The sequence below is a fragment of the Coprinopsis cinerea genome, assembly GCF_000182895.1.
Source record: "Coprinopsis cinerea okayama7#130 chromosome 2 map unlocalized cont3.2, whole genome shotgun sequence".
NCBI lineage: Eukaryota > Fungi > Basidiomycota > Agaricomycetes > Agaricales > Psathyrellaceae > Coprinopsis > Coprinopsis cinerea.
Window position 1 is genome coordinate 416,853 of NW_003307543.1, and position 25,604 is coordinate 442,456.

The 25,604-nt window shown below is 51.2% G+C and overlaps 7 protein-coding genes across 7 annotated transcripts; 4 read left to right on the forward strand and 3 right to left on the reverse strand.

The window, feature by feature from the left end:
- Positions 1-53: 53 nt before the first annotated feature.
- On the forward strand, positions 54-420 carry CC1G_13832 (hypothetical protein; the record flags this gene model as incomplete). Its single annotated transcript, XM_002911751.1, has 2 exons — positions 54-321; positions 377-420. 2 exons carry the CDS (start codon positions 54-56, stop codon positions 418-420), a joined length of 312 nt encoding a protein of 103 aa, XP_002911797.1.
- A 374-nt stretch (positions 421-794) lies between these two features.
- CC1G_10077 (hypothetical protein) lies at positions 795-3,436 on the reverse strand (the record flags this gene model as incomplete). Its single annotated transcript, XM_001832806.2, has 5 exons — positions 3,381-3,436; positions 2,998-3,325; positions 2,505-2,945; positions 1,907-2,453; positions 795-1,847 (listed from the first exon to the last, which is right to left on the reverse strand). The coding sequence occupies exons 2-5, from the start codon at positions 3,318-3,320 to the stop codon at positions 795-797; spliced, it is 2,364 nt and encodes a 787-aa protein (XP_001832858.1). The 5' UTR covers positions 3,321-3,325; positions 3,381-3,436.
- A 2,274-nt stretch (positions 3,437-5,710) lies between these two features.
- Positions 5,711-7,275, forward strand: CC1G_10078 (hypothetical protein; the record flags this gene model as incomplete). The annotated part of the gene is made up of 2 exons (XM_001832807.1): positions 5,711-6,586; positions 6,637-7,275. The coding sequence occupies 2 exons, from the start codon at positions 5,711-5,713 to the stop codon at positions 7,273-7,275; spliced, it is 1,515 nt and encodes a 504-aa protein (XP_001832859.1).
- Positions 7,276-13,482: 6,207 nt separating this feature from the next.
- Positions 13,483-13,736, reverse strand: CC1G_10079 (hypothetical protein; the record flags this gene model as incomplete). The annotated part of the gene is made up of 3 exons (XM_001832808.2): positions 13,483-13,497; positions 13,547-13,619; positions 13,675-13,736. The coding sequence occupies 3 exons, from the start codon at positions 13,734-13,736 to the stop codon at positions 13,483-13,485; spliced, it is 150 nt and encodes a 49-aa protein (XP_001832860.2).
- Positions 13,737-19,219: 5,483 nt separating this feature from the next.
- On the forward strand, positions 19,220-20,972 carry CC1G_10081 (hypothetical protein). Its single transcript, XM_001832810.2, has one exon. It carries the CDS (start codon positions 19,272-19,274, stop codon positions 20,178-20,180), a length of 909 nt encoding a protein of 302 aa, XP_001832862.1. The 5' UTR covers positions 19,220-19,271; the 3' UTR covers positions 20,181-20,972.
- Positions 20,973-22,346: 1,374 nt separating this feature from the next.
- On the forward strand, positions 22,347-23,053 carry CC1G_13833 (hypothetical protein; the record flags this gene model as incomplete). Its single annotated transcript, XM_002911752.1, has 3 exons — positions 22,347-22,406; positions 22,570-22,626; positions 22,868-23,053. The coding sequence occupies 3 exons, from the start codon at positions 22,347-22,349 to the stop codon at positions 23,051-23,053; spliced, it is 303 nt and encodes a 100-aa protein (XP_002911798.1).
- A 1,516-nt stretch (positions 23,054-24,569) lies between these two features.
- CC1G_13834 (hypothetical protein) lies at positions 24,570-25,441 on the reverse strand (the record flags this gene model as incomplete). The annotated part of the gene is made up of 3 exons (XM_002911753.1): positions 24,570-24,628; positions 24,840-24,972; positions 25,247-25,441. The coding sequence occupies 3 exons, from the start codon at positions 25,439-25,441 to the stop codon at positions 24,570-24,572; spliced, it is 387 nt and encodes a 128-aa protein (XP_002911799.1).
- Positions 25,442-25,604: the final 163 nt, after the last annotated feature.

Here is a 25,604-nt window from a genome sequence, read left to right on the forward strand (position 1 = left end):
CAACTGACCACCCTAACCCAAACTTACCGCACTCGACCCCAACAAAAACGACGATGAAAACCTTCACCTCTCTCTTCGCACTCTTCCTGGCTCTCGGTGTGACACAAGCCGCCGAATACGACCTCTGCCATGTCACCGGAGTCGGGTACGGAACCTGCATGCGCACTTCAATGTGCACAAGTGGGGGTGGAGGAACCTACACCGGTTTCTGCCCCAACGACCCTGCCAACATCAAGTGTTGCGTCAAGAAGTGCCCAGGACCCATGAACGCCGGACGGTGTCGCCCCATTAATGCCTGTCCCAGCCACAATTTCCTCAAAGGTACGATGGCCCAGAAAATCACAAGTGTGACTTCGAAGCTGAGGACGACTCGCAGGATACTGCCCTGGACCCGATAACGTGCTCTGTTGCTTGCCATGAATTTTGATATGAAAGATTTACCAGAGGGGCAATTACGATTAGCATTCAAAGAAATGACCATGTGTATAATTTATCGTTAGCAACTCGCCATACCAATTCGATTGAGCCAAAACCAAGTCGGCTTTTTGAAGGGATGTTGCATCAGTTAAGATTCACAATAGTACATACACAGACAGGTTACAGCACAAGAGGTAAACAACAGACCGAGACGATACGAGTACATACAAGGGTGGACAGCGATTCAACATTCACGAGCGAAGAAGCAGGAGTGGCATAAGGGGATGAATCCGAAAACTCAAAAGTGTCACCAGTTCCAAACGCAGAACCAGAGGCCAACCAAAACCGACGATACTTACCCATCTTCTCAACGCCCTCTACAACTCGGAGTGCTTGATTGCCGAAGTACCGACGACAGCAATGGTCCACTTGATCCACGAATTATCGCCATCAGAGTCGGGATCGCGGTTATAGTCTGGTCCTCCACTCGGCGGCTTGCAGGTCGTAGGCGTAATCGTAACGCTCGTACTGCGATCCAAACTATCCCTCAAGAACCTCCTGATCTGCTCCCGTCCAAACCGAACACCAACAGGAAGCGCGATGTGGAAGTAGCTGTCATCGCCGTACTGCCCTTGGATGTTCACATAGCGGTCACCAGCAATGTTGAAGTAGCCCTGCCTGTCGATACGGAAGAGGGTGCTACTGCGCGAGCGTTGATACGCGGCCACGATATCCGGATGAGGGCGGCGTCCGAGAAGTCTTCTGGCTTCGGCTTCATCGATACTGACGAGGGTCTGGATCTGCTCGCGCTCCTCGTTGACGACGTCCCACTCCCACTGTTCGATGAGCTCCTGGAGCAGTTGGCGAATATCGTTGAACTTGGGCTTCTTGATTAAGCCGGCGGCGGGCAACTGCCAGCCACCTTTGTCCTTGGGTGGCTTCTTCGTCGCGCGCTTCTCGATGTAATGCTTCAGGTCGCCCTGCTTATCACCAACCCAGGGGATCATCACCTCGAGGAGGTCATCGTCCATATAGATCAGATCGTAGTCATTGCCGGAGGTGTCGGTGGCACGACCAGAGCACAACTCCCAGCATTGCTTCCTGTCCGTCATATCTTGGTCCTGGAATGTAACCTGGCCGTCCTCGATGGCGAGGTACTTCTGTGTCGAGGTGTTGCGGATCCCGAAGTACTTGTTGCAGCATACGACCAACTCCCAACGCGCGGAAGTCCCTCCAACATAGTGGTTGTTGTACTTGTTCTGGATGGTGTAACCGGAACTTCCGCTTGGCTTGCGGAAGACCCATTGAGCATGGAAGTCGTTGACGTTGGCGGTAGTGGAGAGGCGAGTTTCTTCGCGAGCGTATTGGGCGGCGAGGCATAAACCGCCTTGGCCGTTTACGAGGGAGAATGAGGTGAGCCAGTCCCTAGCCTAATAACCGACAATAGTTCAGCTTTGAAAGTCGACAAAAAGAAAAACGGCGTTCTCACCGGTATAATGGCCCAGCTCCGGTATGAGTTCTCGGTGTTGTTATCCAAAGCCTGGACACTGACACCACCATAGTGGTCAAGAACGTTCCCAGTCCAACGACTGATGATGCTCGCGAGACCAATCTCGGAGTTGTCGTAGGTCTCAAGCATCCACCAATCCTTCAACTCGTCGTCATTCTCCTCCGCCAAACCAATAGACGGCATCGAAGTGCCGATTTGACGCAAGTAGGCACCGGTGGCGCGATTAACGACGTGGTAAACTCCCGTGTACTCCCTCTGGATGAACCGCCATTGGACACTGTAGTCATACACGGTTTCCGGACCATCGGCGGTACCGATGTCGCCTGAAGGGGTGCTGCATAGGAATTTGCCGGTGCCACCGTTTTGGATGAGGACCCAGCCCGGACCAGGAGAGGGCAGGGGATCCAACAACCATTTCTGGTTGTCACCACCATTGTTAGACCATCCTCCGACCCTCTTCTGACTATCGTTCATGTACGCATCCATCACGCTTCCGCCCTCGACGTTCTTGATGTGGTAGTAGTCGCTGGAAGAACATATGAGCATGGATGACAGATAATCTTTGAATTGGACATACCCTGAATCGCTGGTGGGTTCAAATTTCCACTGCTGGTTGCGCCCGCCATGGGACTGCCAGCCATAGATGGGCGTCCCATTCCCACTGTTACCGCCAGAGAGGTCCGCGACGGTGCTCGTCTCCAAGCACTGAATGGTGTATTCCTCTGCACCGGAGCGGTAGGGGAGCCACCACAACTGGTTGCGCTTCGTGATCGCAGTGTGTTGCTCCCAGGCCAGAGCGAGGGTACCATTATCAGCAGACGCGGCGGCCAAGTCGAGAACCCTGCTGGTGCTCTTGACCCGGAGGCGATACAACAGAGGAGTGACGAAGGGATCGAAAGACCAGAGTTGCTTCGGCCCATCGTCGACGCTCCAGGCGACTGTATAAGCGCTGGAATCGTCTTCGTTGTGCGAGATGGCTGTACCAGTCGCAACGCTGACAATTCGGTACAAGGGAGTCCTGAAACACATGGTCAGGCGCTGGATATTACTGAGAGGGGAAAATACCGTACTTGTTGTCGTCCTTGACCCATTCGATGCGCCACTGCTGGTTAGTTCCACCGTGTTGAGTCCAGCAAAGGATCGGGGTGCCGTTCGCCGACAATCCTTGGCTAAGGTCAAGGACCAAGTTCGAGTGAACACTTCGGATGAGATACGTGTCGCGGCTCTGGAAACGCTCAACGATCCAGAGTTGGTTGTGGTTCTCGTTGAAGGTTCCATGCTCGTTAAAGTCCAAGATACTAGTGCCCTTGGCGACGTTAGCAGCGTCGAGGTCGAGCACCTTGTTCGTGAATCGGCTGTTACGGATCCAATAGACACCTTCGTTGAGAGCCATTGTAACTAGAAAAACTTATGAGCCTGGGCTGACAGGCTATGGATGCGTGAAATGACCTACGATGAGTTGAAGTAAGCTGTTTGGGTAAGATGGTTGATATGCAGGTACTAGGATTGAATCCCTGTGACGAGCACTAGACCTCTGAAAAGTGCATGCCTTTTATACTCGTTTTCAGCAGGGGACCAAGGATGTAAGAAAAATCCTGGATGAGCAGATGACCATAGAAGCTTCCGTTCGGTAGTTGAAATCTATGCAAGGCGATGAAATGATGGGCATTTATCGATGCATGGAAGACCACTTTACGCCTTGCCAACTGTGGGGGTGGGGCGCGGCATCGTCTTCCCGTGGAGTGGCGAGCAAACGCGCAGCGTAGGTATGTCGGTAAAGGATACATGCCGGTCGTCGTAAAGTTGCCTCATCTGTGAAGCAGACGGTGTCAATCAAAGCTGCTGTGAATGGGTTTCGAGCCGAACCTACCCCAGACGTGCCGCAATTCTTTCAACTCATCGTCGATTACACGCTGTCATGTTTTGTCTGCCAGGGTAATTCTCAAGTCAATAGGAACAGGAGAGGGATCCACGGAAGAAGGTGGAGCAAGCCAGATGAGGCTGTAGGAATTTTCTCTAGCCGGACAGGGAATGCATTGCAGGCCTTCCATGGAGCGAGAAATCGCTGCAGGTCCATAGACAGCGAAGGAGTTTTGTTTTCCGAGCGGTGAAACGAAGTCTGTGCTTCTGCGTCACGATGTCCTCTCCTAAGAGGTACACACGTTCCTACTATGAATCGAGTCTGGTAGGACCCGCTCAGTCCCCAGCCTATAGATCAGATGGTTATCACAATGCGGTCGACAGTCAGGAAGCAAGGTCGACTCACTTTGCCTGGAGGCGACGAAGACGGTGAAGCACAGATCCAATGCACCACGGCCAGAGACGACTTTGGAGACAGCTCGTCCGTAAAGTTTTGCAAACTCAGATGTGGTCTGGTTGTGCCTGTACTGGGCTGGCACAAGGGGAGGGAGGAAATTCCGGTGCCGACGCGTCGCCGTTCAGAAACCAATACAAACCATGTCCATTGTCTTCCAATCCGGCTGTCGTGACATCTCCTTGCCCTTTGCCTTCGTGATTCTCGCCGCATAGTAGATTGCAAGATTGACTAGATTTGTTCTGGACAGCGCAGGGTAAACTTGAGGAACTTGTGGGGAACGGCCGAATCCGCCTCGACACGACGCTGGGATTTCGCTTGGTCGTATTTGCCAAAAGCTTTGATGGCGGGGTTTGAAAGGCCAGCGGGCGCTAACCTATGTTCAGTCGGAATCCAGTTGCGAGAAGTGGTATGGAGATGAATTATAGCATCCACAGCTCAAAAAAGAGCATGAGCATGTGAGAATGTCCCTGATGAAGCTTATCAAATCGACCGTGCCGAGAGCTACAGCGCATGTTTCGAGGATCGACAAAGAACGCCTATCGCTCCGAGTTGCAACCGCCTTGCCACTGGCAAGTGCATTCAATGCCTTCCTTTTCGTTGTATGATGGTGGCTGTACATAGAGATAGTATAGAAAACCTCCATGATAGCGGACCTCCGGCCGTTTCCCCTTCAACTCGAAGGTTGCGAGGGAGAGGGCGAGAAACTTTGCGGTATTGATATTAACTAGTTCCAAACGAACTGAATCCCAGCCAATCACCTGAATACGACAAATAATCTCGGGCATGAAAGAGACGGAGAGGCCATGAGTGCCTCGACCTGCACAACGAATCCTAAGGAAATGTCACGCTGGAACCAAAATAGGCGGACTGTGTCACAGGCGTAACGCGGTGGGTAAAATGTGACGGGACGCGTCCGTGACGCTCTATGAAGCACGCCACCACATGCTCCTTTTTCTTCATTCGTTCCTCTACAACACTTGGATGTTATTGACCTCGCAGACGGTGCAATGAACAGGCGATTGGATACCCTTGTGAACACTTGCGCCCGTTTTCGTTTCTTGGGCAGTCTGTATCTGTGGCTCGGCGACGCTTCGACGATGATCTCGGTCGGCCAGGAAATTCTCTCTGCTCCTGAGTTGGCTCTAGGAACTCGTGCCTTGTCTCTCTAAGCATCTTCTCTCTACCTAGAGGTCTTTACCAACGTCAATCGCTAAACTCGAAGGCCTTTCAGGGGCTCCTTTGCCTTTTGCAGCATGCATTTCTCACGATTTGATTTGTTCTCGCAGCGTGCTTCGTGATTTTGTGACAACTCAACCCCAAACTACCGTCACTCTGGTCACTCTCGGTCACGACTTGTCACTGGGCGCCCTCACCGTCACGCTAGAGCCCAGGAAGGCGACGCGATCTCCACGAAAATCCATTAATCAAATAATAGTCCCACAACAACCAAATCAGACTGCTTTGTTATGGATGGCCGTTCAAGCATCGATGTAGGCGACTCTCCCATTACCCCAGCACGGGCTGGGGGCTCTAAGCGTACCAAGCGCCCAAGGGAGGATGAAACAGAGAGTCAAAGGATCAAACGCGAAAAAGCTGCAGAGCGTCAACGACGGAAACGCGAGAGGGATCGTGCTCAGGCTCAGGCGGAAGCAGCCCAGGTTCAGGTTGCTGCAACCGCCGCCATTATGGCGCTCGGAGGGGCAGATCCTCTAACACAATTTGCCCATCTACAGGCCCAAGTCCAACATCCCGAGCCACCTGTTCCAGTCGCCCAGTCGCCCATTCCACCACCGATATTTGCTGCAGCCAATCTCACCGAACAGGCCCCTCGACTGCCACCAATTTCAGTTCAGCCTCAGGTACCACCTCCGCCCCCAGCGCCAGAGCCAGCACCGGAACCAACACCAGCTCCAGCTCCGCCGTCGCGGTCCAAGTCCCCAGAGTCACAACAATCGCCTTTAACACCGGAAGAGCTTGAACGGAGGGAGAAGGTCCGTGCAGCAGCGAGAGAGCGGCAAAGGAAGCACAGACTTGCTGTTAAGCAGCGCAAGATGCGAGAGCTAGGACTCGACGTCGATTTAATGACCGGCGCCATCGAAGATATTCCATACCAACCACCACCACCCACTTTCGTTCCCGAATTGCCCATCGCGCACTCGAGTTTTAATGATTATCCCACCCAAATTCATGGGGGCCAAACGTTCGCTTCAACACTCCTTCTCTCCTTTTCCTGTGCTCCTCTGTTGAAAGCCCATCTGTTACGGACGTTAAACATGACTAACGAAGAGCTGGCCTCTCTGGAGCCTGTTATTGCGGAGGCTTGGGATCGTTGGAATGCTCAGGTTCGTCTCCGCCATTCTCTGCCGTATTCGTAGCTCATACTTCCGGACAGAGACAACTACACTACGCTGAGGCGGCGAAGAATGGTGTACCCGTTCCTCCACCTCCAGTGTCCGGTCCTCATCCAGCATTCCCTGTCGAATTGGCTGGGCACCCTCATCCTATACATCTACACCCGCCGCCACCAGGACACTTGCCCGCGCACCTAGTCCCGCCACACCATTCTCAGGTATCCACGCTCCTCCCCCCTCATTTATCCCCTCATGTTGCCCAGCAGCCTGACCAATCACCCTCTTCACCCCAGCAACAGCCGCCTCAACCATCTACTCCCCAAAATCAACATCAACAGGCGCAACCTCCCTCCTCTCCAGTGACACCCCTCCAGCACCACCCTCCCGCGCCAACGTTTGCCGTCTCGAGCGGACCGAGCCTCTCACCTCACCCAGCTCCACCAGAGACCAACCCCGCCCTCGACTTCCGCGCTCGGTTCTCAAGCCACTTAAATCGACCCATACCTTCTGCGTATAGGAATCTGTACGGGGATTCGTCTCCGAGCACCTCGACGACTGGGAGTTCGAGTACAGCGCCGAGCAGCAGCAGTTCGACGAACTCGGGGAATAGAATAGAGGATGCGGATATTGATCCGCATCTCATGGAGGAGGATGGTCGGGCGGGAGAGAAAAGCCCATAGTAATGGCTCGGGGTGATATTGCCTTTCCCATTCACTGGCTTGTATCAAAACCAATATCCCTTCCTTTCGCTGTTGACGACCTTTCACGAGTCCCTTCTTATCTTCTTCCATTCCTCCCTTCATCGCCCATACCCGATGCCTGCACCATGATTCACGCCATTTTCACGATCCATCCATCCATCCATACATACCATTGATGTAGCAAAGCAAACTCACCAGCAACGATGCATTCCTCGAATCCCTCTAACATTGTAATCATTAATCCTGTTGTTTTTAAACTATGATCCCTGGCTCTGTGTTCGCTTACCTTTTGTATGATTGTTCTGCAGGTCTGTAGATTAGGCGGCCTCCCCCTCGCCATAGGTGATTCCGGTTTCTGTGCCACCGCCGAGAGGGCGAGGCTGTCCAAACCTAACAAACGCAAATAATAACTTTGAATCGAAGTCGCAACATTCAATACTCACCGAGGATCCCCGTTCAGTGAAGGCCTGAATACGACCCATACCTTCAGGGCACGACTTACGATATGAAATCTAAGCTATACCGACACGTCTCAAGCGTTGCCTTCATAGTCCTCGGGGCATCGACGATACCAACAGAAACGCACGGTCCCTAGAGTCAATTTCTCGATATGGCTAACGAGCTGCCTGAAGGTGAAAACCATAAATGAAGGGATGGTAAACCAGAATGGCAAGTCCTACGGCCTCCAGGCACTCTTCGGCAAACTAACAGTGGTCCGTAGAGATCATTTCCCGGCGGCGTTCTGAGTATCGCGGACATTGGACTTGCTCCAAACGTGCGCCCTTTAATTTTCGCTCCGTAGGAAAGCCTCTTGCCGCCGTTCAGCTCTGGGAAGTCGGGCTTACTCTTTCCTGGATCGGCAACTGAGCATGAGGCTCTACTTGCGTCCCCGAGATTGGGTCATATCCCTTCTACTTATGGGTACCAGAACGCCGAAATGAAAGGAACACAGTGACCGTGACCTCATCTTTGCGGGCGCTCGGTGCAGGCCGGAGAGGACGTCAAGGCTATAGGTAGGCACAGAGGTCCCCAGGGACCCTATTTCAAATAGGGTGGCACGCACAACGCGGCCTCGCAGTGATTCTGAAACGTTTTAAGAAGAGGACTTGGGATTGTCGGCCCTGATCTCTGGGTTCCATTCAAGAGCGGGAGTCACTCGAGAGTAGGCTACCTGGCTACTGAATCCCGATTGGTCGAACTGCTGGTTTATTCCTGCTCACTTCAGCATCTACATTAAACGCATACATATTGCGTAAAATGCTTTCAGGGTTTCTTTCCTGGTGATCTTGCCATGCGGAAAAGGTGTGTAGGGCTGTTGCCAGGCGGCGTGAGTCAATTAAAAATTGAAGAAAGGCCATCTTGAGAAAGTTGCGGTTTATTGTGGCGTTACCCTAAAGTCTGTGGGCTTATCGTATGCTAGTGTGATATGGTGTGACGTGGAGAGTGTCTGTCCAGAAAATACAGCTGAGTTCGATTGAGTTGCAGTCATTACCACCATTCTGTGATTCTACGAAGTCGATGAGCGGACTCGCTGCCAGCAGGTCTCTGTAGGAGTATATGGTCCAGGCATGCACTGCTGGAGTACACTCAACTCCATCTAGCTTGGGAATTGACTTGTTGAGCATGACTCCCCGCTTCCCCATGGCCCGAATCCGATCGACTTACCTCAGTGAGTTGGGGCCCCAACCTCGATGACCGAGCTTCACGAAGGATTTCAAATATACTACAAGTCGGCTTTCACCAAAGTCAACGGACCCCCCATTCTCTCATTAACAGGTACCGTTGAGTACACTATTACTCCAGTTGGTTGACCTTTGCTCAATCCAGCCAGCGGCGACACCAAACCAACTCGAAACACCTTCGACGAGCTTGCGTCTACAATGTGGCAGTCATCTCTCCAAAGTGACTCGGGAGTTGAGCAGCTCATACAGGGTGAGCCACTTCGGTGTTAGCTTCGCAAGCACAGTGAGCCTGTTGGAGTCCAACGAGGCACGGGCAGCAGATTAGATAGGAAGGTGACATTCCGCGATTGGCCATGTGTCCGAGATAAGATAAGATGATCCGCGCGAGATAACGATCTGGATGATCGGGGGTCCCGAGCGCGCGCAGCCTTACTTGGGAAGCGATTGTCCCTTCTAGATGGAGCATTTTCCTAAATTCCTGGTAAGGTAGGTTGGTAGACGTTCAAAACCAGGATAGGATTGAAAAGTGCACTCGCCTCCTGGTAGACTCCAAGGTTCGAATGTCGCGATCGTCAACCCTTCGCCCTGTCGGAAGAGCCGTGCTCGCCATGGACAGCTGACCTGGATGTCAGAAGGAACTATAGGAGTACAGTAGGCTTGCGTGGATCGACAGAGCCAGGCCCGAAGCTATCATGCAACGTGCCCAGATCACGACAAGGTTCGAGCAACTGACCTTGGTTCAGTTCCCTTGCTCTGGACGAACCTTGTCAACGCCACAGACAGAGAAGTCTTCTCTCCGTAAATCGTGCTCAAACTTGACATAGATAATGGCTCTGTGGGGAAGGAGCAGACCTGTCACCCCGTATCGATCTTGATCACGCCTATTTATCGATGAAGATCGATTTAATATCTCGATTGGAAGAGCATTCAGAAGGGCAACATCCTCCCGAACCTGCGTGACTGGAATAAGCTGTGACATGCTCTGGCGTGCGATTCGAGTGACTAGGGAATTAGATTGTGACTATCGACCTCGAATAGATTAGATTCAATTATCATGGAAATACAACCACTTGCTCACCCGTGATATGATCTGAAGTGTTCTCCCGTGTCCATGGGACAAGCACGATGTCGACGTCTCTGGATCAGGTGAGATCAACGGATGCTCTCTACAATGTGGCGCGGTATCGCTGTTGTACCTCGAGCAGCTCGACGGAGGCAGTTGTGGGAGGTAGACCAGTCCGCTTTCGAGGCTCGAGGCGACCACAGGAACAGCGAGGACGCTACACGTGTTTGTAGCTCGTTACACCGCAGGAAACTCCAGTGAGTGCATCAAGCCCGCTTGCGTAAGACCAAAATTACGCCTCGTGTCACAATTTAAGCGCTCGTTACAGGATTTAACCCTGTGTAACTTTAATGAAAAAGCGTATTAGTGGCCTCGTTGTACTAGGCACGAGGCGTAACATGTTGCTAGTGGGTGAGAGCAGTGGTTTCACGAAAGGGCTGTTCAAGTCGTAGGTGAATATCTGTCGTCTAGACCGGTGCTGTAACGATATGTTGAGTTCATTTCCGTTGCCAGAAGGCAACGAGGATGGACCAGACAGGTATGGACTGCGAATGAGACACGTCGGAAGTGACAAGGTATGACCTTGAGTTGGCTGCGTTCCCGAGAATACCATGGACAGTGCCCGTTCGACGAGATTGAGTAGAGGCGCTTATGGCAAAGTCAAGATAAGAAAGAAGCCGCTTGAGCTAGTATGTCTGGTGCTGTGCCACACATCACTGTCAACAGCAACAATGCATGAAACGGCTTGAGGCGGCCATGCGCTTTGATTCGCAGTAGGAAAAGTACTGAGAACAGCCAACAAGGCCCCAGGTGGTGGTATTGACAGTGAGCTGGCCCGACTACCTGTTGCAACTCCGACCAGCTGCACCAAAGGGTGGGTATTGGGATTTGAGAGCATCGAGACGAAAAGCGTCGACCTGGTGGTAACCACGGGGATCAGGTGTTGAGGTACGTGGGAGCTTGGATAGTCAAGAAGTTGGCTGCTGCAATGTGGGACAAAGATTAGGTTAATAGTGAGCATGGCGGGGTTGCGCAAGTTGGTTGGAGAGAACGCTCGACGCCCGGCATGTTCCTTTTCTTTCCCACGGCAATCCGCACCCCCCCTCCAAAGGCGTTTAGGCGCCCAGGATCCCGTTCTTGAAACCACGGCTGCCACTTTATAGACAAGAGATGGGCTTCATAAAGTCGTATGATGTAGAAGAACATCTTTGATGTGATACCGCAGGTTGAGAAAGGCCATTCAGCATTACAGTAACGATTTCCATCGTTCAGCCTACGACAGAATCGCAGAAGGATGCGAGCGATTGATTATACACGTTTACATCGGAGTTCTATGTTCTACGTGAATCAACCAGCTCAGCTCATCTCTTTCGAATTGATGTGGTATGAATCTATAATTAACCAATCCACAGTGGGTGATGGGCCTTGCACAGCTTCAACACCACTGCGCAATTCTCGGTGCGCGACTGTCGGATCGGTCAAGATGTACTAGCGACATTTTGTTATCACCAATAGACTGTCCATTGGCTCACAGGTGGAGTGACTTTGGTGGTTGTTGAACTTCGAAACTCTCGCGATGGGGGTTCGTCGATGTTCGTCCTCGATCCTTGTTCAGTGGTGGTTCTCCGCATCTCGTTATAGTGGAGTCCGTGACGGGCCTCGGGAATTCCTAAGTTCAAGTGCTGTTCTGGCCAAGATAGAAGATATAGCATTCTCGTCTAGAAAATGGAGGGCCGCGTATCTTCTCGTGGTGCTAATTCGAGGATCGAATGTACTGGGCGCCGCGGACATCGCTGCGTACCGTCACCGTCCTAATCATACAAGCTATGGTCGCTCAGTCAGCGTTGGGCTATCTTTTGAACTACAAGCAACTGTACGTATACCCATATCAGTTACTTATCAGTCAGCTTCATCCTTGTCGAGCTGGTTCGGTATGTCGGCGAGTCTGGGGAAAAGCGCAGTCAATCAAATCTCTGGGATTTGCGGTCGGTGACTATCACTCGCGGGTACCTGCCGAGCGGAAACGTCATATCAGACACGAGTCATTAACACCTTCAACAGCAGAACCAGCTGCGCTTGCTAAACAAACGGAAGAACTCGGATTAGAACCTAACCACCAGGTTTAGTGTGAGATGTGAGCGCTACTGGCAATAGATTGCATTGGTCACCCGGCAGGCTTAGCAATCACAGGGTCTGGGGTATTTTCGAGAGAGTTCTTCACGATCATAAACGGCCGCCGCGCTGTACTAGCACACATCTTCATGATACTCTTGTATGAGCAAGCAAGCATGTCATTTTCCAACCTTCGAAAGTCCAACAAAGTTCCACTTGTACGCAAGTGGCGGCTAGACCTCTCCTCGAGAGACAACCATGATGTCATACACTATGCTGGGACTGCATCACCTCCTTCCGCTCGTACCTCGGAGGAACCGTGCACGAAGATTGGAACACAGCGTATCCTCGGACCCAGGCCAAGGAAATGGAATAGACTCCAATCGATTCACTACGGAGCTCAATTCAATGAAGGACTCTTGTCAGCCCAGTGGAAGAAAGGCTCGGATCCAAACCAATACCGCCACATTCCTTCCTACTGATTCAGAATCGAACCTCCACCTTTGGAATGCTCAACCGGCTCGTCTTCCATCTTGGACCATTGTACTACTAACGCACTTCGATTACCTGTCGCAAAGGTTTCCTAGTTCCTTTGCGCTTGATTCTCGTGAAACGCCAGATGGCGCGACTTGTAACTAGCCTCGAAGGAGTGCGCTGACAATGGAACCCCGTCGCCAGTGGCAATTGGTCAGGACCAGTGGCGATGGGAACGCGAGTGACAAAGAAGAAGAGGTGGAAGTATGTATGGCGCAATGAGGGAAGAGGCGATAGGACCGGAGGCTGGGATGAGGACAAGATAGTAAACGAGATAAGATGATTAAGGAGGATGCCGTCGATAAGATTAGATTATCTGCACAATTAGCCCCTATGATCAGGAGACCTGTCCTCGTTTCCTTTCGAAGGTGCAAGTGTCCTCCCACTTGAGCCTAGAACCACATAACGCATCGCATTCGGGTTAGAGGACCGCGACTCTTCTAACTTAACCTGCCCTCCAAGAGAAGGACGCCTGCTCCACGGAGTACACATCCGCGATGATTTCGACGAGGGCACTCATTCAGGCCAAGCTCAGGACCTCCTTTGTATGTCTCCATATCTTCTCATCAATTATAGACTAGGCTCGTAGCCTCGAGGATACAGTGCGATCCATTGGTAATCTTTCCCAATTCTAGCACCAGCATCCCTCTGCCCTATCTTTCCAAAACTGAGTTTCGTAGTTTCGGACTCGGCTCCCGAGGTCCAATCCTTTTTGTTCCTACGGTTCACCTGCCAGCTGGCTGTCAAAGATGTTCTAAGCTCTCAAGGCCTCTGCTTCGGCCTTCCAGAGGAACTCTACCCGGAATCCTCCTATACAGTTTGCAACCGGTGAGAGAAACCAATACCTAACCCGACTCACGAACCACTTCCGGGGTGCAAGTTTGCCGGCGTCTAGAAAGGTTACAGCCGAGTTCCAATTCTCGAAGAGGCTCCTATAGGACGGGACACACGTCCATCCGATCCTTCCATTGCTCTCATTCCACGTACTGAGACTTGAGCTTCCCATCGGAGGGAAAGTGAATCCACCGTGGCGCGTGTTCTCCGAACATCTCGGCATCGCCAAGCCAGTGAAGGTGTCCCTCCAAATCCAACCAATACCATTACGAGTAGCCCGCGTCCACTTCTCCAACATTCCTGAAAGTTCGCGCTAATCGGGTACGGCGTGGCCTCGACGCCTTCTTCCTATCACAATGTCTCTTCGAGAAAGTGAAGATCCTCCAAGTTTCCAATTGCTTCTGGGTGGCCGGAAGAGACGCCCTTGGAATTCCACAGAGAACCACAGACCATAGCGCGCTCGGTTCGCCAGACCAGTTCCCATTCTCTCAAAGGTCTATTAAAGGCCCTGTTCTCCCGCAGATGCACACTGACATGGTATGTATATTAAAGTCTGGATGAAGCAAATAGAAACGGAAGCTGGGTTCGATGGTTCGATGGTTCGATGGTTCGTCCAGAACCTCTGTATGAGATTACATGTTTCGCCTCATGGAAAGTAACGCTCGCCTATTGGTTACTTTCAAGGAGCAGCTTGTCTCCCCGAGTCAGTTCGAAGTCATGGTTCCAGACTCTCTCCCCTCGTCCAATGAACTTCAATTGCTGTATTCAACATCCATTCGCTTTTCCAAAGTTGTCCCAAGTTCCAGACACAGTCGACTATGGATACCGGGCCAGCTGGGACGACGCGTCCGGCATGAGAAGGTCCGAGACACCCAAGCTTCTTTCAATGGAATTGAGGAATCGCTTTCCGTTTATTTGAGCTAACAGCATTCCATCAGGCTTATAATACTCCCACCTAGCCAATCGTGTTCATCGGTGATACTATGACCTTGTCCTCGAGGAGGAACTTGAGACCTGCCTCGAGGCGAACGACCGACCTTCGTCTGCAGCTGTTGATTACTGATTACGCTATTCGTTGAGAACTGGGATAAGATTACTCGAACTCGCGTTGGCCTTCAGGCCTCAGGTCTAGATTATATACCGATGTTGTGATACGTAGGCAAGGGCCATGTTTATCACAACCATGCACGCATTGCTCGTTCGTTCAATTGTAACCTTTGAGCTCTATAATTAGGCTGTAGAGAACAACGTGTCCTATGCGAGGTATGATACAGAGATTTGGTCGAAGTGTGTATACTACTACTATCTTCTATCCTCATCTCATCTATCGCGCAATCCATCTCGTCTGACACCTACTACCACCTGTTACCCAGATTCGAAAAACGAACCGAGTCATTTGGGCGACTCGTGAGGGTGGTCATGGGTCCTGGATCCTCAATGAGCTCGCCTTCCCCTCGTCTCAGCATCAAGAACGAAATCTGCACACAACCTCGTGTATCCTACACCATCTACCCGAGCTCCAGGCGTCTATCTACAATCTCATCTGCACCGAGGCTAGTTACTTATCTAGAAAGGAATCGTCACCATCTAAGCAATCTAGTACACACAATCTACGTTCTGTTCTATCTATTCAATCGCGCCTCGTGTTATACTGACATCACCTGTATGTTTGCGGGGAAAGGTGCAACCCCGGGAAACAGATTCTCGGTGATTGCAGTTAGCCAGTGGGTGGGGGCCTTGTCAGGTGTGTACGGTGAAATGGAATTGAGTTGTGAATTTGGTGATTAGATAACTGGTGTACTGTAATGTGAAGTGTAGTGACCTCGTATGTCCTCCGAGGTTAGCGCCCTCTGATCTGGCGCCTAACACCATCCGATCAGACAGTCACACTCGTACTACGCACGACCTCAAACAGCTAGCATGTCAACCGAGTGAGATAGATAGAGTGAGATTCACTAGGATCTTCAAGTATCAAATTCGGAACGAAAGTAGATCACTACACACATCCCGTACTAGTAGTAGTAGATGGGTCAAGCGGAAGTCGGGTGGGTGACGCTCGTTGGCACTTCCCGGGAGACGGAAGTAAATCTCAGTTAGCTTACCGCGACCTTGACTCCCGACTTCCGAATATACTTCCGAGTCACGGTATCTGACCGCCTTGTTCTTTTCCAGGTTAGAGTTACCGGTGGTTCACTTTATCGAACCAGATACCGCGCACAGCTGAGTTGAGAGCTTTCCACAGCTGCCAGTGCTCTGTGATGGAAGGGTCCGGAGGTCATAGAACAAAGGCTCGGGAAGTATGGAAGTAAGAAGAAAAAGAATGCTACTTAAAATACCACACGTATATACGTATACGTATTCGGAGCGCCTCTTCATTGCCTAGACGTACGATTCGTATTCTTCAGGTTCACGCTCAATAGGCATAGGCATACACTTACAAGAATGACTTTCATCAAGTGCACCAGCGAAGTAGGGTGCACACGTCTTCGAATTCGCGCGGTCGATTTATTTAAATCGTGTGACTAACTCACTGCACCGAACGGGGCTGAAGAAAAGACATCCGAGTCTATCCTCCTAGTCTAAGAACTCGACCTCTGAGAACAAAGATCCAAAGATTCCTCGACAGCTCCAATCCAATCTCGACAATTGTGATTCAGGAGAAACAAATCGAAGCACACAGGCAAACTCACCACGCTGAGCAAAGTTCCAACCACGAATCGACAACTCAACCAAACCGTGATATCAAGGACTCGGAAACTTGAAAGTCGATTACCTTTTAGCCAAGAACGATGCAGAAACGGATTCTTGGATTCTCTCAGGGTGCTCAAGAGCGTTCAACGTTGAATTGGAGCCTCTCCTGTTTTAAATTTAAGTTCCCGTGCCCCATTAATTAAGGATTTAGGGGGACGAGGAAGGGCTCAAAAACGTACGACGGGACTGGTACATAGTAGACCAGGACATCCCCATGCACGAGATGAACGCGCGCCTATTGGCCAGAACTTGTCTTGTCCTTTGATGTGATGCTCTCAAAAGGAAAGAGGGACCTCTTGGGAGTTCTTGGAGAGTTATGTTTAGAAGCGAGTATCTACCGGAGAGGTGCATTGATCTGTCGTGCAGGGTTGTGAATCTCAGCTGAATAAAGGAAGGCGAGGAAGGGAAAGGAAGATTGAATCAAGATCATGTAGTAGCGAAAGAGAACGTTATCGTCGTCGAGACATGCTCAATGACTGGGCATCCTGGGCGACGCTTCAAAGCGTGGACGGGATGTTAAGCTCATCTCGGAAGCCTTAGATAAGACTACCACCTCGAAGTGGAACGCTTAAGGCTGACTCGAAGATTTGTGAAGCCTGATGTCAATGACTGCCGGGTATCTGGGCTCCCGGCTCAAGCCTCCCATCGTACTCCCACCACTCACTCCCGGATGCCATCGCAGTTAGAATTTGGAACCTTCAAATCGTCAAAGCCAGTCATCCAGCCAACCTTTCGTTCGTCATCGATTGACAGCCTTTCGAAGTGCGTCATGAAGCGTATAGCTTCGTATGTAGATTCGTAAGTAGGAAGCTAGTCACCGAACGTTATCTTTGGAATCAACAAAGTGGAGGATGGTCAGAGAAGGATGGATGAGGGTATCAGTGTTTATGGTGTGAACTCGTACCGTTTATCGTATAAGGAGGAGTCGAGCCACGGTTTAGCCTAGGCTATCGTGTTGGACAGCTGATCTTAAGTATAAGGTGTCGTACCGTTTATCAGGGACTACTAAGATCGAAATGTGAGAAGTGTAGTGAGATAGATAGATGCCTCGTCGAGCTTGGCCGTTAGTAATAGTAATGGGCGGTTTACCTAGGTTCGGTTGATTGCTTGATTGTTGATAGCGGGAGTGCGAGTGGGAGCGGGAGCGAGTGAGATGATACATACACAGAATGGATTGAGTTCGTAACGAGTACACCGAGCACGCCGAAGGAGTTTAACGTGGATTCATCCAGGGCCCTGTAAAACGAAAACCGCTGACAAGACGTTTCAGAAAGCCATCCACACTCGCATCGACCTAAGACCCAAGCATCAACCCGCCCAAAACCCACCTCCGAGTCCAAGTCCAAAGCCCAAGAGCCCGCCATGCATGACCAACCTCCGAAGAAAAGCCCCCCTAGTCATCTCCGCTTACGCGCGCCAGCCCGCGCCCTGACGGAAATCACCACACGCAAAAAAGACGCGCTCACTTCCCTTTTCAGGCGTTTTTTTTTTTACAATTTGCATCCGCCCGCCGCGTGCGACGCGTCGCGACGGGGCGGAAAATTTGAAAATGGGCCAGAAGAAGCCACGCTGCCGACGAGCAGCGACGAGCTTGGACGAGACGAGGTGGGCCTGGTTGGTCAATGGTCATGACAACATCTCTCTGGCTTGCGCCTTTAAAGTTTCGTGCAATTGGATTGGTTGGTTCCTTGGATATCCCGCTGCGACAAAAGGTCGGCCGAGCGACGGACTAATTAAGTGCGCAACCCACGTGTGATTGTGAGCAAGCCGGACAAAGATGATCCTTGGGGACATTCGGATAATCACGACAGTTACGGGTTACGCGGTTACGGACGGTGTGGTTTGTGAGCCAGAGGTGTAAATCACGACGATGGAGAAGTGGTGAGGGATATCACGGATTGGCAGCAACAGAGGGCCGAGAGGCAACGCATTGTGTGGAACGTTGGGTTACATGCGAGGCCGGGCGTGGACGAGAATGCAACGAGAGGCCGAGTGTCCGAGAGGCAATTGCAACATGATAGAGCGCAAAGAGGCTGGTTGGCATGGTTGTGTTTGTGAACTGGGTGTAACAAAGCCAAACCGAGGTCCCCGTTCGGAAGCATACATATCCAGTAACGGATACCAGGAACAAAGAGCCCTAATAGATAGCCATCATAGCTCTACCACGAGTGTCTTCCCAGGCGGGCGTACTCGGAAAGCAAAGGGCAGTGGAAGGTTGCAGAGCAGTAACATTGAATGGCGGTCATGGGATCGTTCCTCAGCAGCAGGCTCCGAGCTTCCCGCAGTAAGGACATCATCGCCTCCAGCCAGGAAAGCAGAAGATGCTCTGTCGGGACGGGGTTGGCCGATAAGATGGCTACTCGCTGCGACAGGATATCGAAGCGTCGAGGACTTTCCAGTGGGATCGGACCGGCTCATAGACACGCCGAGTGTAAATGGTGTATAGGACATGTTCTGAGAAGGGTTGAATACTTATGTTTAGTGGAAGAAGGCTCAAGGCTCCGCAGGAAGTGGAGGTCCGAGTCATGATCGATAATCCGAAGAGTGCGATGAGTCAAGGATAGGAAGAGATGTGTAGGTAGGGTCAAAGCGGTGTATGGAGGGCACGAAGGGGAGCACGAGGTGAGTCAGGTGGGAAGGAAGGACAAGATGAAAGAACATGAGGATGTAGTGGATGAAAGGGAAAATAATTATTGAAAGGCATAAATGTCGGCTACTTGGCTCTGGGGAAACCCTTTGAATTGAACGAGGCTTGTGCATGTGTGTGGGGTGACGTATCGGAGCGAAGCAGAGGGTCAAAGGGACTGGTTCGGTTCGATTCCAGGAAAGGAAGGTCCGGCTGGCCCGGCTTGTTTTTGAGATCTGGGAGTTTAGGAAGCCTGATATATCCAGAGGCCGAGTTTATATAAAGCGATAGGCGAGAGCTTGGCGACCCACGTCCTGTCCCCCACACTTCCGCTACTTAACAGCGTTTTCCAGCGACGTCGACCACAGCCAACATGATTGGCTCTTCACGTTCCACGACTTATGACAGACAGCGCGACGACATCTCACGTCTCCTCGACCCCTCCTACACAACTTCCTACTACCGCTCAAACAACAGACAGCGAGCTTATGTAGACGCCCACGGCGACTTGCACGACCCCGACTACCGCCAGTTCCCCCTCATCGCACGCACAAACCGATACCACCCACCGGGAACAACCCGCTCACACTGGGAACTCGTCGACGAGGACTCGGCTTTGTGTCTCGACGATGACGACGACGACGAGTACAGCACATACTACAACAACAAGCGCAACTCGTTCTCGTCAGCGCGGTATTCGACAAAGGCACGCCAGCAGCCGTACCACTACGCTGCGACGCGCCGCTCCAACTCTCCCACACTGGGAGTGTACACCTCGTCCGGAGCCGTGCTCTCGTCACCCACAGGAGGGGTCTCGCCCGTCTCCACATTCGCTTCCTCATCCGCCTCATCATCATCCATCCTCAGCCCATCCGGCAGCCCCTTTGACTCTGACGAGTCCCCCAAGGAGAAGCCGCGGTGCCGCATCTCGGCGTTGAAGAGGAAGCGCAGACGGTCGTCGGTGGCCACGCTCGACAGGGAGCACGATGAAGACCGAGCCAAGCTCGCACGACACGACGCAGTAGAAGGACAGTGGAGACGGAGTTGGGAGGAGCAGCGGAATAGATTTGTGGAGGAGGTGGATGAGGAGCATGAGGAGGAGGAGGAAGAGGAAGAAGAGGAAGAGCATAGGCAGCGGCGGCAGCGAGAGGAGGAGAAGGATCACGCACCCACATGCGCAGAGTCGCTCAAGCGGCAGTGGCAGGCTTGGTCGTTGAGGATCCGCTTTGGCATGTTCAGAGCCGAGAGGAGGATCAAGAGGAGGGTACAGTCTCTCATCTAGACTTGTCTTCTTCCCATTCAACCAACGACACGACGGCTCATTCGCATTTCATCATCATCATCATCATCTATCGGCATTCGCATATCAGCATCTTCACTTATTCTTCTCGCTCGGACAACAATCGCAACGCATCTATGGTCTTCATGCAATCTCAAACGCAGCTCGAACATTCCAACTCCTGTATTTTTACCAACCATTCGGCATCTCACCCATCATCTCCCTTTTTTATTCTCGCTTTGCTTCATATCATCGGATCCATGATACCCCTTCTTCGTCTTTTGGGCTGGACAGTCACTTTATTCTTTCATCATCACACCTTCCACATGCTTCGTTTCAAAACAGCTGTATCCTTTATGCAAAGCGCTTTTTCCACCCATGTAGTTTTATCTTTTCTCCTCTTCTTCGGCTTCAACTCCATCGATTCGCGGAAATCCCAATCTCCTTTTCCCCCGTTTTTTCTTTCATCATCACGTTTTAAAAATCCCTTTTCCCCCTCTTCCTATCCGGACACCACAACACCTACAACAACAACATCTACATGCCTCTTACACGTCTTCTTCATTGATTTATCAACGGTATTTACGAACATGAAACTAAAGGGGCGAGGGCGGTGTAGGACTCGGAGGCGCTTGATGTGCTCTCCAGAGGTTACCCCCCTCTCTTCCCCCTCAAACATTGTAACGATACGATGACGCTTCTTTTTCTATCTTACCTAGAGTGCTACATCCTTTAGGTACTGCTACGTAGAAGACGCCTCTCAAAAATTAACGCTGATGATTTACGAACTCAAAACCTTTTTTTTGTGAAACTTGAGTTGAGAACTTGGATTGGAGTTGAGCGATTAATCTGAAGACAACTGTCCATTGGACTACATCGCCTCATTGAAGGCGGACTCGGAGCGCAACCCGACCCTCGCAAGGCAACGACAACGACGCGCACTAGCCTCGAAACGGTCTCCTGCGGTTGCCCCCTATTAGCGTATGTAGTTTGCCACGTCGGCTGCTAGCAACCGCCGCCGGGGCCTATCCCGAATCCCAAGCCAAAGCGCCTCCTCACCACAGCTCTTCATGATCACCAAGGCTTCTACTTAGCGGAGACGACATCAAGCTTCTAGGGCACGGCATCGAGGCGGCAGAGGTGTAATAGCCAATGGGAGAGGTTGAATACGGGCTTGTAGATGGTCCTGAATTGGCTTTTGCGGGTCTGAGTGCGCCCGCCTGCCCGCCCCCCTGTACCTGGCTATAGTAGTGGTTCGTTTCTAGGTCCAAGACTTTTAGATCGAGGAAAAAATATTTTTTTGGAGGTGGTGATGCTTCTTCGAGGCTTGTGTTCGCCGCTGTTGCGTTTGATGTGAGGAATATCTTCCGGTGTTGTGTTGTGTGTGCCTTGGAAGTTGGTGGTTAATATATTGGAATGGAACGTACGGCGACGGGGACCTTAGTGTTGGACGCGACCGCCGCGACTTCCATGTGGGTTGAGGTCAAAGAGCGGTCGTTATTTTTGTTAAATTTAGTGTTAGAGCAACGCTAAAGAACGTACGGCTTTGATACACCGAACAAGAATTAGAGGAAGCGAAGGAGAACTTCAAGTTAGACTTGGGTTTGAGCTGAGTCCGAGACTCCGAGTCTATCGCGCATCGCGCGAGCCACCACACCACCAACACTCTTCTCTTCTCTTCGATTTCAGAATGTTGGCCTAGTAGGCCATTGGAAGACGATGTGGATGAGAACAAGTTTCAGAAGGGAGCGCTACATCGAATGGCACTCGTTGATTAGATAGCTCTTCACTTATTAATTACTCGTGCTTAGCGAGCGCTAATGAGATCTTCCATTTCTTGGAGTTTTGACTCGATTGATTCGAGGTCTACACAGCTCTGCATCATCCTGTTCATCATGGTGATTTATGAGTGACTGAGTAAGGTGGTCTCAGAGTAGGAGTATAGTAGTACTTCCTACTCCATGCGCAGCGCCTAGTAGTAGTAGTAGTAGTAGTGGCTCACTGGCAAAGCATTGGGAAAAGGAGAGAATTCAATTCGTTTTTACGCGCCCGCCGCGCCAAGCCCAAGTCCGAGCCCAAGCTTGATGCGCATCACCAGCAGAGCTTTAGGGGGATCGTCGCCGGCGACTGCCGAGTCCCGACCACCGAAACATCAAACCGAGACGCGCAATGCCGACGGGGTTTCAGCGGCGGGATACGTGCGAGTATCATGCGCGTCGGTGTATCCATGTAAGTCCCTAGGTGCGTATCGTCAAGGACAACCAACACCGATGGTTACTCAGAAGAGACCTAAAAAAAAAACAGCGCGCTGGCAGTGGAAAGCGTCGGCATGCACACCAATCAAGAAATCTGCGCGGCTCAACTTGAGAGCGCTTGGCGTGCCGTTTCTTAGGGGGTCGGTCTCCTAGGTACCGTCAAGCTTCTCCTGGTGGTACCTCTCCGCGCCCGCGTGCGTTCTCGATCGTTCGGCGGTGTGTTGCTAAGTACATACTTACATACATCGACACCATGGCGGATGTCTTCAATTGAACCAGACTGAACCCTGCGTTCGCTTTTCCGAGCTCATGTTTTGTTTTTGTTCGCGAAGCTGTATAGCCCGGCGCGTGTATGCGATATCATAGGAAAAAGGAAGTGGAGAACATGATATCGTACGTACATAGCTACTGCAGAGCTAAAGTTCGCGCCGGTAGTATCCCGACCTCGCCGAAGGAATTCAGAACTCGAAACAGCAGAAGAAGTTCACAACGGCTAAGCGCTACCCACCGGTACGGCTACGGCTACTTACCCTCCTCCTCCTCAACCTCCAACACCACCGGCCGGGCCCTACATACTACATAGTACACCGTCCCACCTTGAACACCTACATCGGTCACTAGACCCACCTCCTGGCGAGCTCTCCAGCCCCTAAGCGAAGTAACCGGACGTGCATCGTGCGCCTCCATGGGAAAAATCCACCACACTCAATTATGTTGGTGCGAGACGCGTGGTAGAGGATTTACGGTACGACGGGGGTAACGTCCCGATAGACGCGACACGATGCAGCGGCTATGGGGTGCATTCCCTTCGAATCCATTCCTTACCCGTGGTGTGTTACTTGAATTGGGAAAAAACCGCGAGGCGTGCTGTTAAGCGCCCTTGGTTTGTTTGTGGAAGGAGTGGGTGCTATCGGATGTGAGACCCGGAGGTTTGAGTTCGAGTTAGGTGGTAATTCTTTGGGGAGGAGCCTTGAGGTACTCGGTGGATTGACATCGCATCTGTCGTTGCTGCGCCATTGCATGATGGAAGAAGCTTTCGAAAGTCGTGTTATGGGTTGTTTCGACATAATAGGGTGGAAGCGTGCCGCGAAGGGTGTTGAGCGTTGTATGGTTTGAATACCGGTGTCCTTTGGATCGTTGACGGAGAGTCCAAATGTACCTCGTGCATCATTACAATCCCTTTTTCGAGCATTTCTGTATGGTAGTGTGAGCGCCTGTTCGCAATGAATCGGAAAGCTAATCCGATGGAATTGACCCTTCCACCTTTGTTATTGCGGCTTCTAGTTCGACTCGTTGCGCTTCCGCAGGAGGTTACGACGTAAAAGAAGAAAACACATTGCATTTCGGTGAATTTTGAACGTCGTATTACGACTATTTGAGAGTGGTTCGTAAATCTTTTGATCAGTTCAATTTCGGGTGACTTGAATACCCAGTTGGAATGATAATGATAAGATAAAAATGGGGTACGGTGTATACAGACTTCACCTCGTTCACCGACACGCTTTGAAATCGAAGTTCATACACCATACATACCGCATCACCTGTTCTCCGAGATGGACGAATCGAGGTTTAGTGCTCGGTATTCGAAGCAAACTAATTTCAATCGTTGTCGAACATCGTGACACACCCGCTCTTTCAACCATACCTTCTTTCATCTGCCTATCCCTTCAAGTTCCTCCAGACGAAATGCATGTACATAGCACGCGCATTATTCGATCATCACACGAAGGCTTGACCCCGGAGCCAAGCACCAAACCCCAGAAACCCCTAAAATCCAGCAAACCACCCTCCGTGGAAATCGAACTCGTAGCCTCGAGGCAGACAGCTCGAGCAGACCATGCTCGATGTACATGTCTGAGGGTTTCCCTTTCAGACATCTTTTCCCTTTTACGACACCTACTCGTGCTGCAGCCCTTTCAACGGAAAGACATTCCGAACGATACATATAGTCAGTCGATCAGGTGATCTTTCAAGTTTACTGTTCGCAAGGGGCGAGATAGAGCAACGAGGCAGGGGTTGGCCCTCGGAGGGCGACGCGAGGCAGGTTTAAGATGCCGGGGGTATGTGACCATCGGAAGGACGATAATCCAAAAAGATGGGGTTGGAGGGAACTGATAATCGACCCACTTATTTGTTTTTATCTCGGTCGCTTGATGATGATGGTCACGATGATCCATGCCGAGCTTGGGATGGTCACTGGTTCGGATGATCAGCTGTGATTAGTTTACTTGGACTTGCCATTGGTGTGTATGAGCTGTCCATATAGAGAGGACTGGGTAGAAGAGGGAGCTCGGGCATGGGATGTCGCGTTGCCGAAGGGGAAAAGGGGGGAGTACCGTACTTACTCCTCTTTCCGAAACCGAGGTTGTGGGAAGTTGTACTACTAGCAGAGTGAAGTACTAGCTACTGGTGCACAAGGAAGACACTACTCCTTGCTGCGGGAGTTCCATGAAACCGGCGTATCGACTCTTTCTTTGGTATGGAATTCGGGTTATTTTGGTTAGCACCTCATCGAGTTGGAAGCGGTGAGGAGCTGTGGCCTACGTACAGTAGCGATAGAAGTGAGTTGTGGGAGTGTGAGTACCAAAGTGAGCAACCCATTTGTGTGAGCTTTTTCTGATCCTTGTAAGGCTCATGAAACGTCTAGGGGATGCTATCTATGGGCATCCCTTTTCGAGTATTCTTGGGATGATGAAGCGGGTGGGACTGCTGAAAGCACTGAGAGTGGAATAGACTCTATTCATGCTAGAATAGACCGTAGCCATGGAATAAGAAACTACAACACCGCGTATATGAATGCATGAATATACTTACCTCGAGCCTTACTTTCTCCCCGACAGGGCTTCTAGAACTGCTCCGTGCTGTTGAATTCTTCCGAGCCCGACGTCTGAACTTGAATGCACCCAGATGTCCGATTCGGTGGCATGCAGTAGAACAGCTGTCTTCTGCTTGGAAGGATTCAGATGCGGGCAAGGTTCCCGTTGAGCTGGTCAGGTGGCACAATTGCATTCTACTGCTGTGTTCGCAATCGGATAAGGTAAGATTGAATGAGGCGGAGGTGCTAATTGAAGGGTTCTCTGGTCCCTTGAGAATGTTATTGTAGAGAAGAAATTGAAGGTGTTGTGCAAATCTTATTTCTAGTTGAAGTATACCAAGGCATTGGACTTTGACC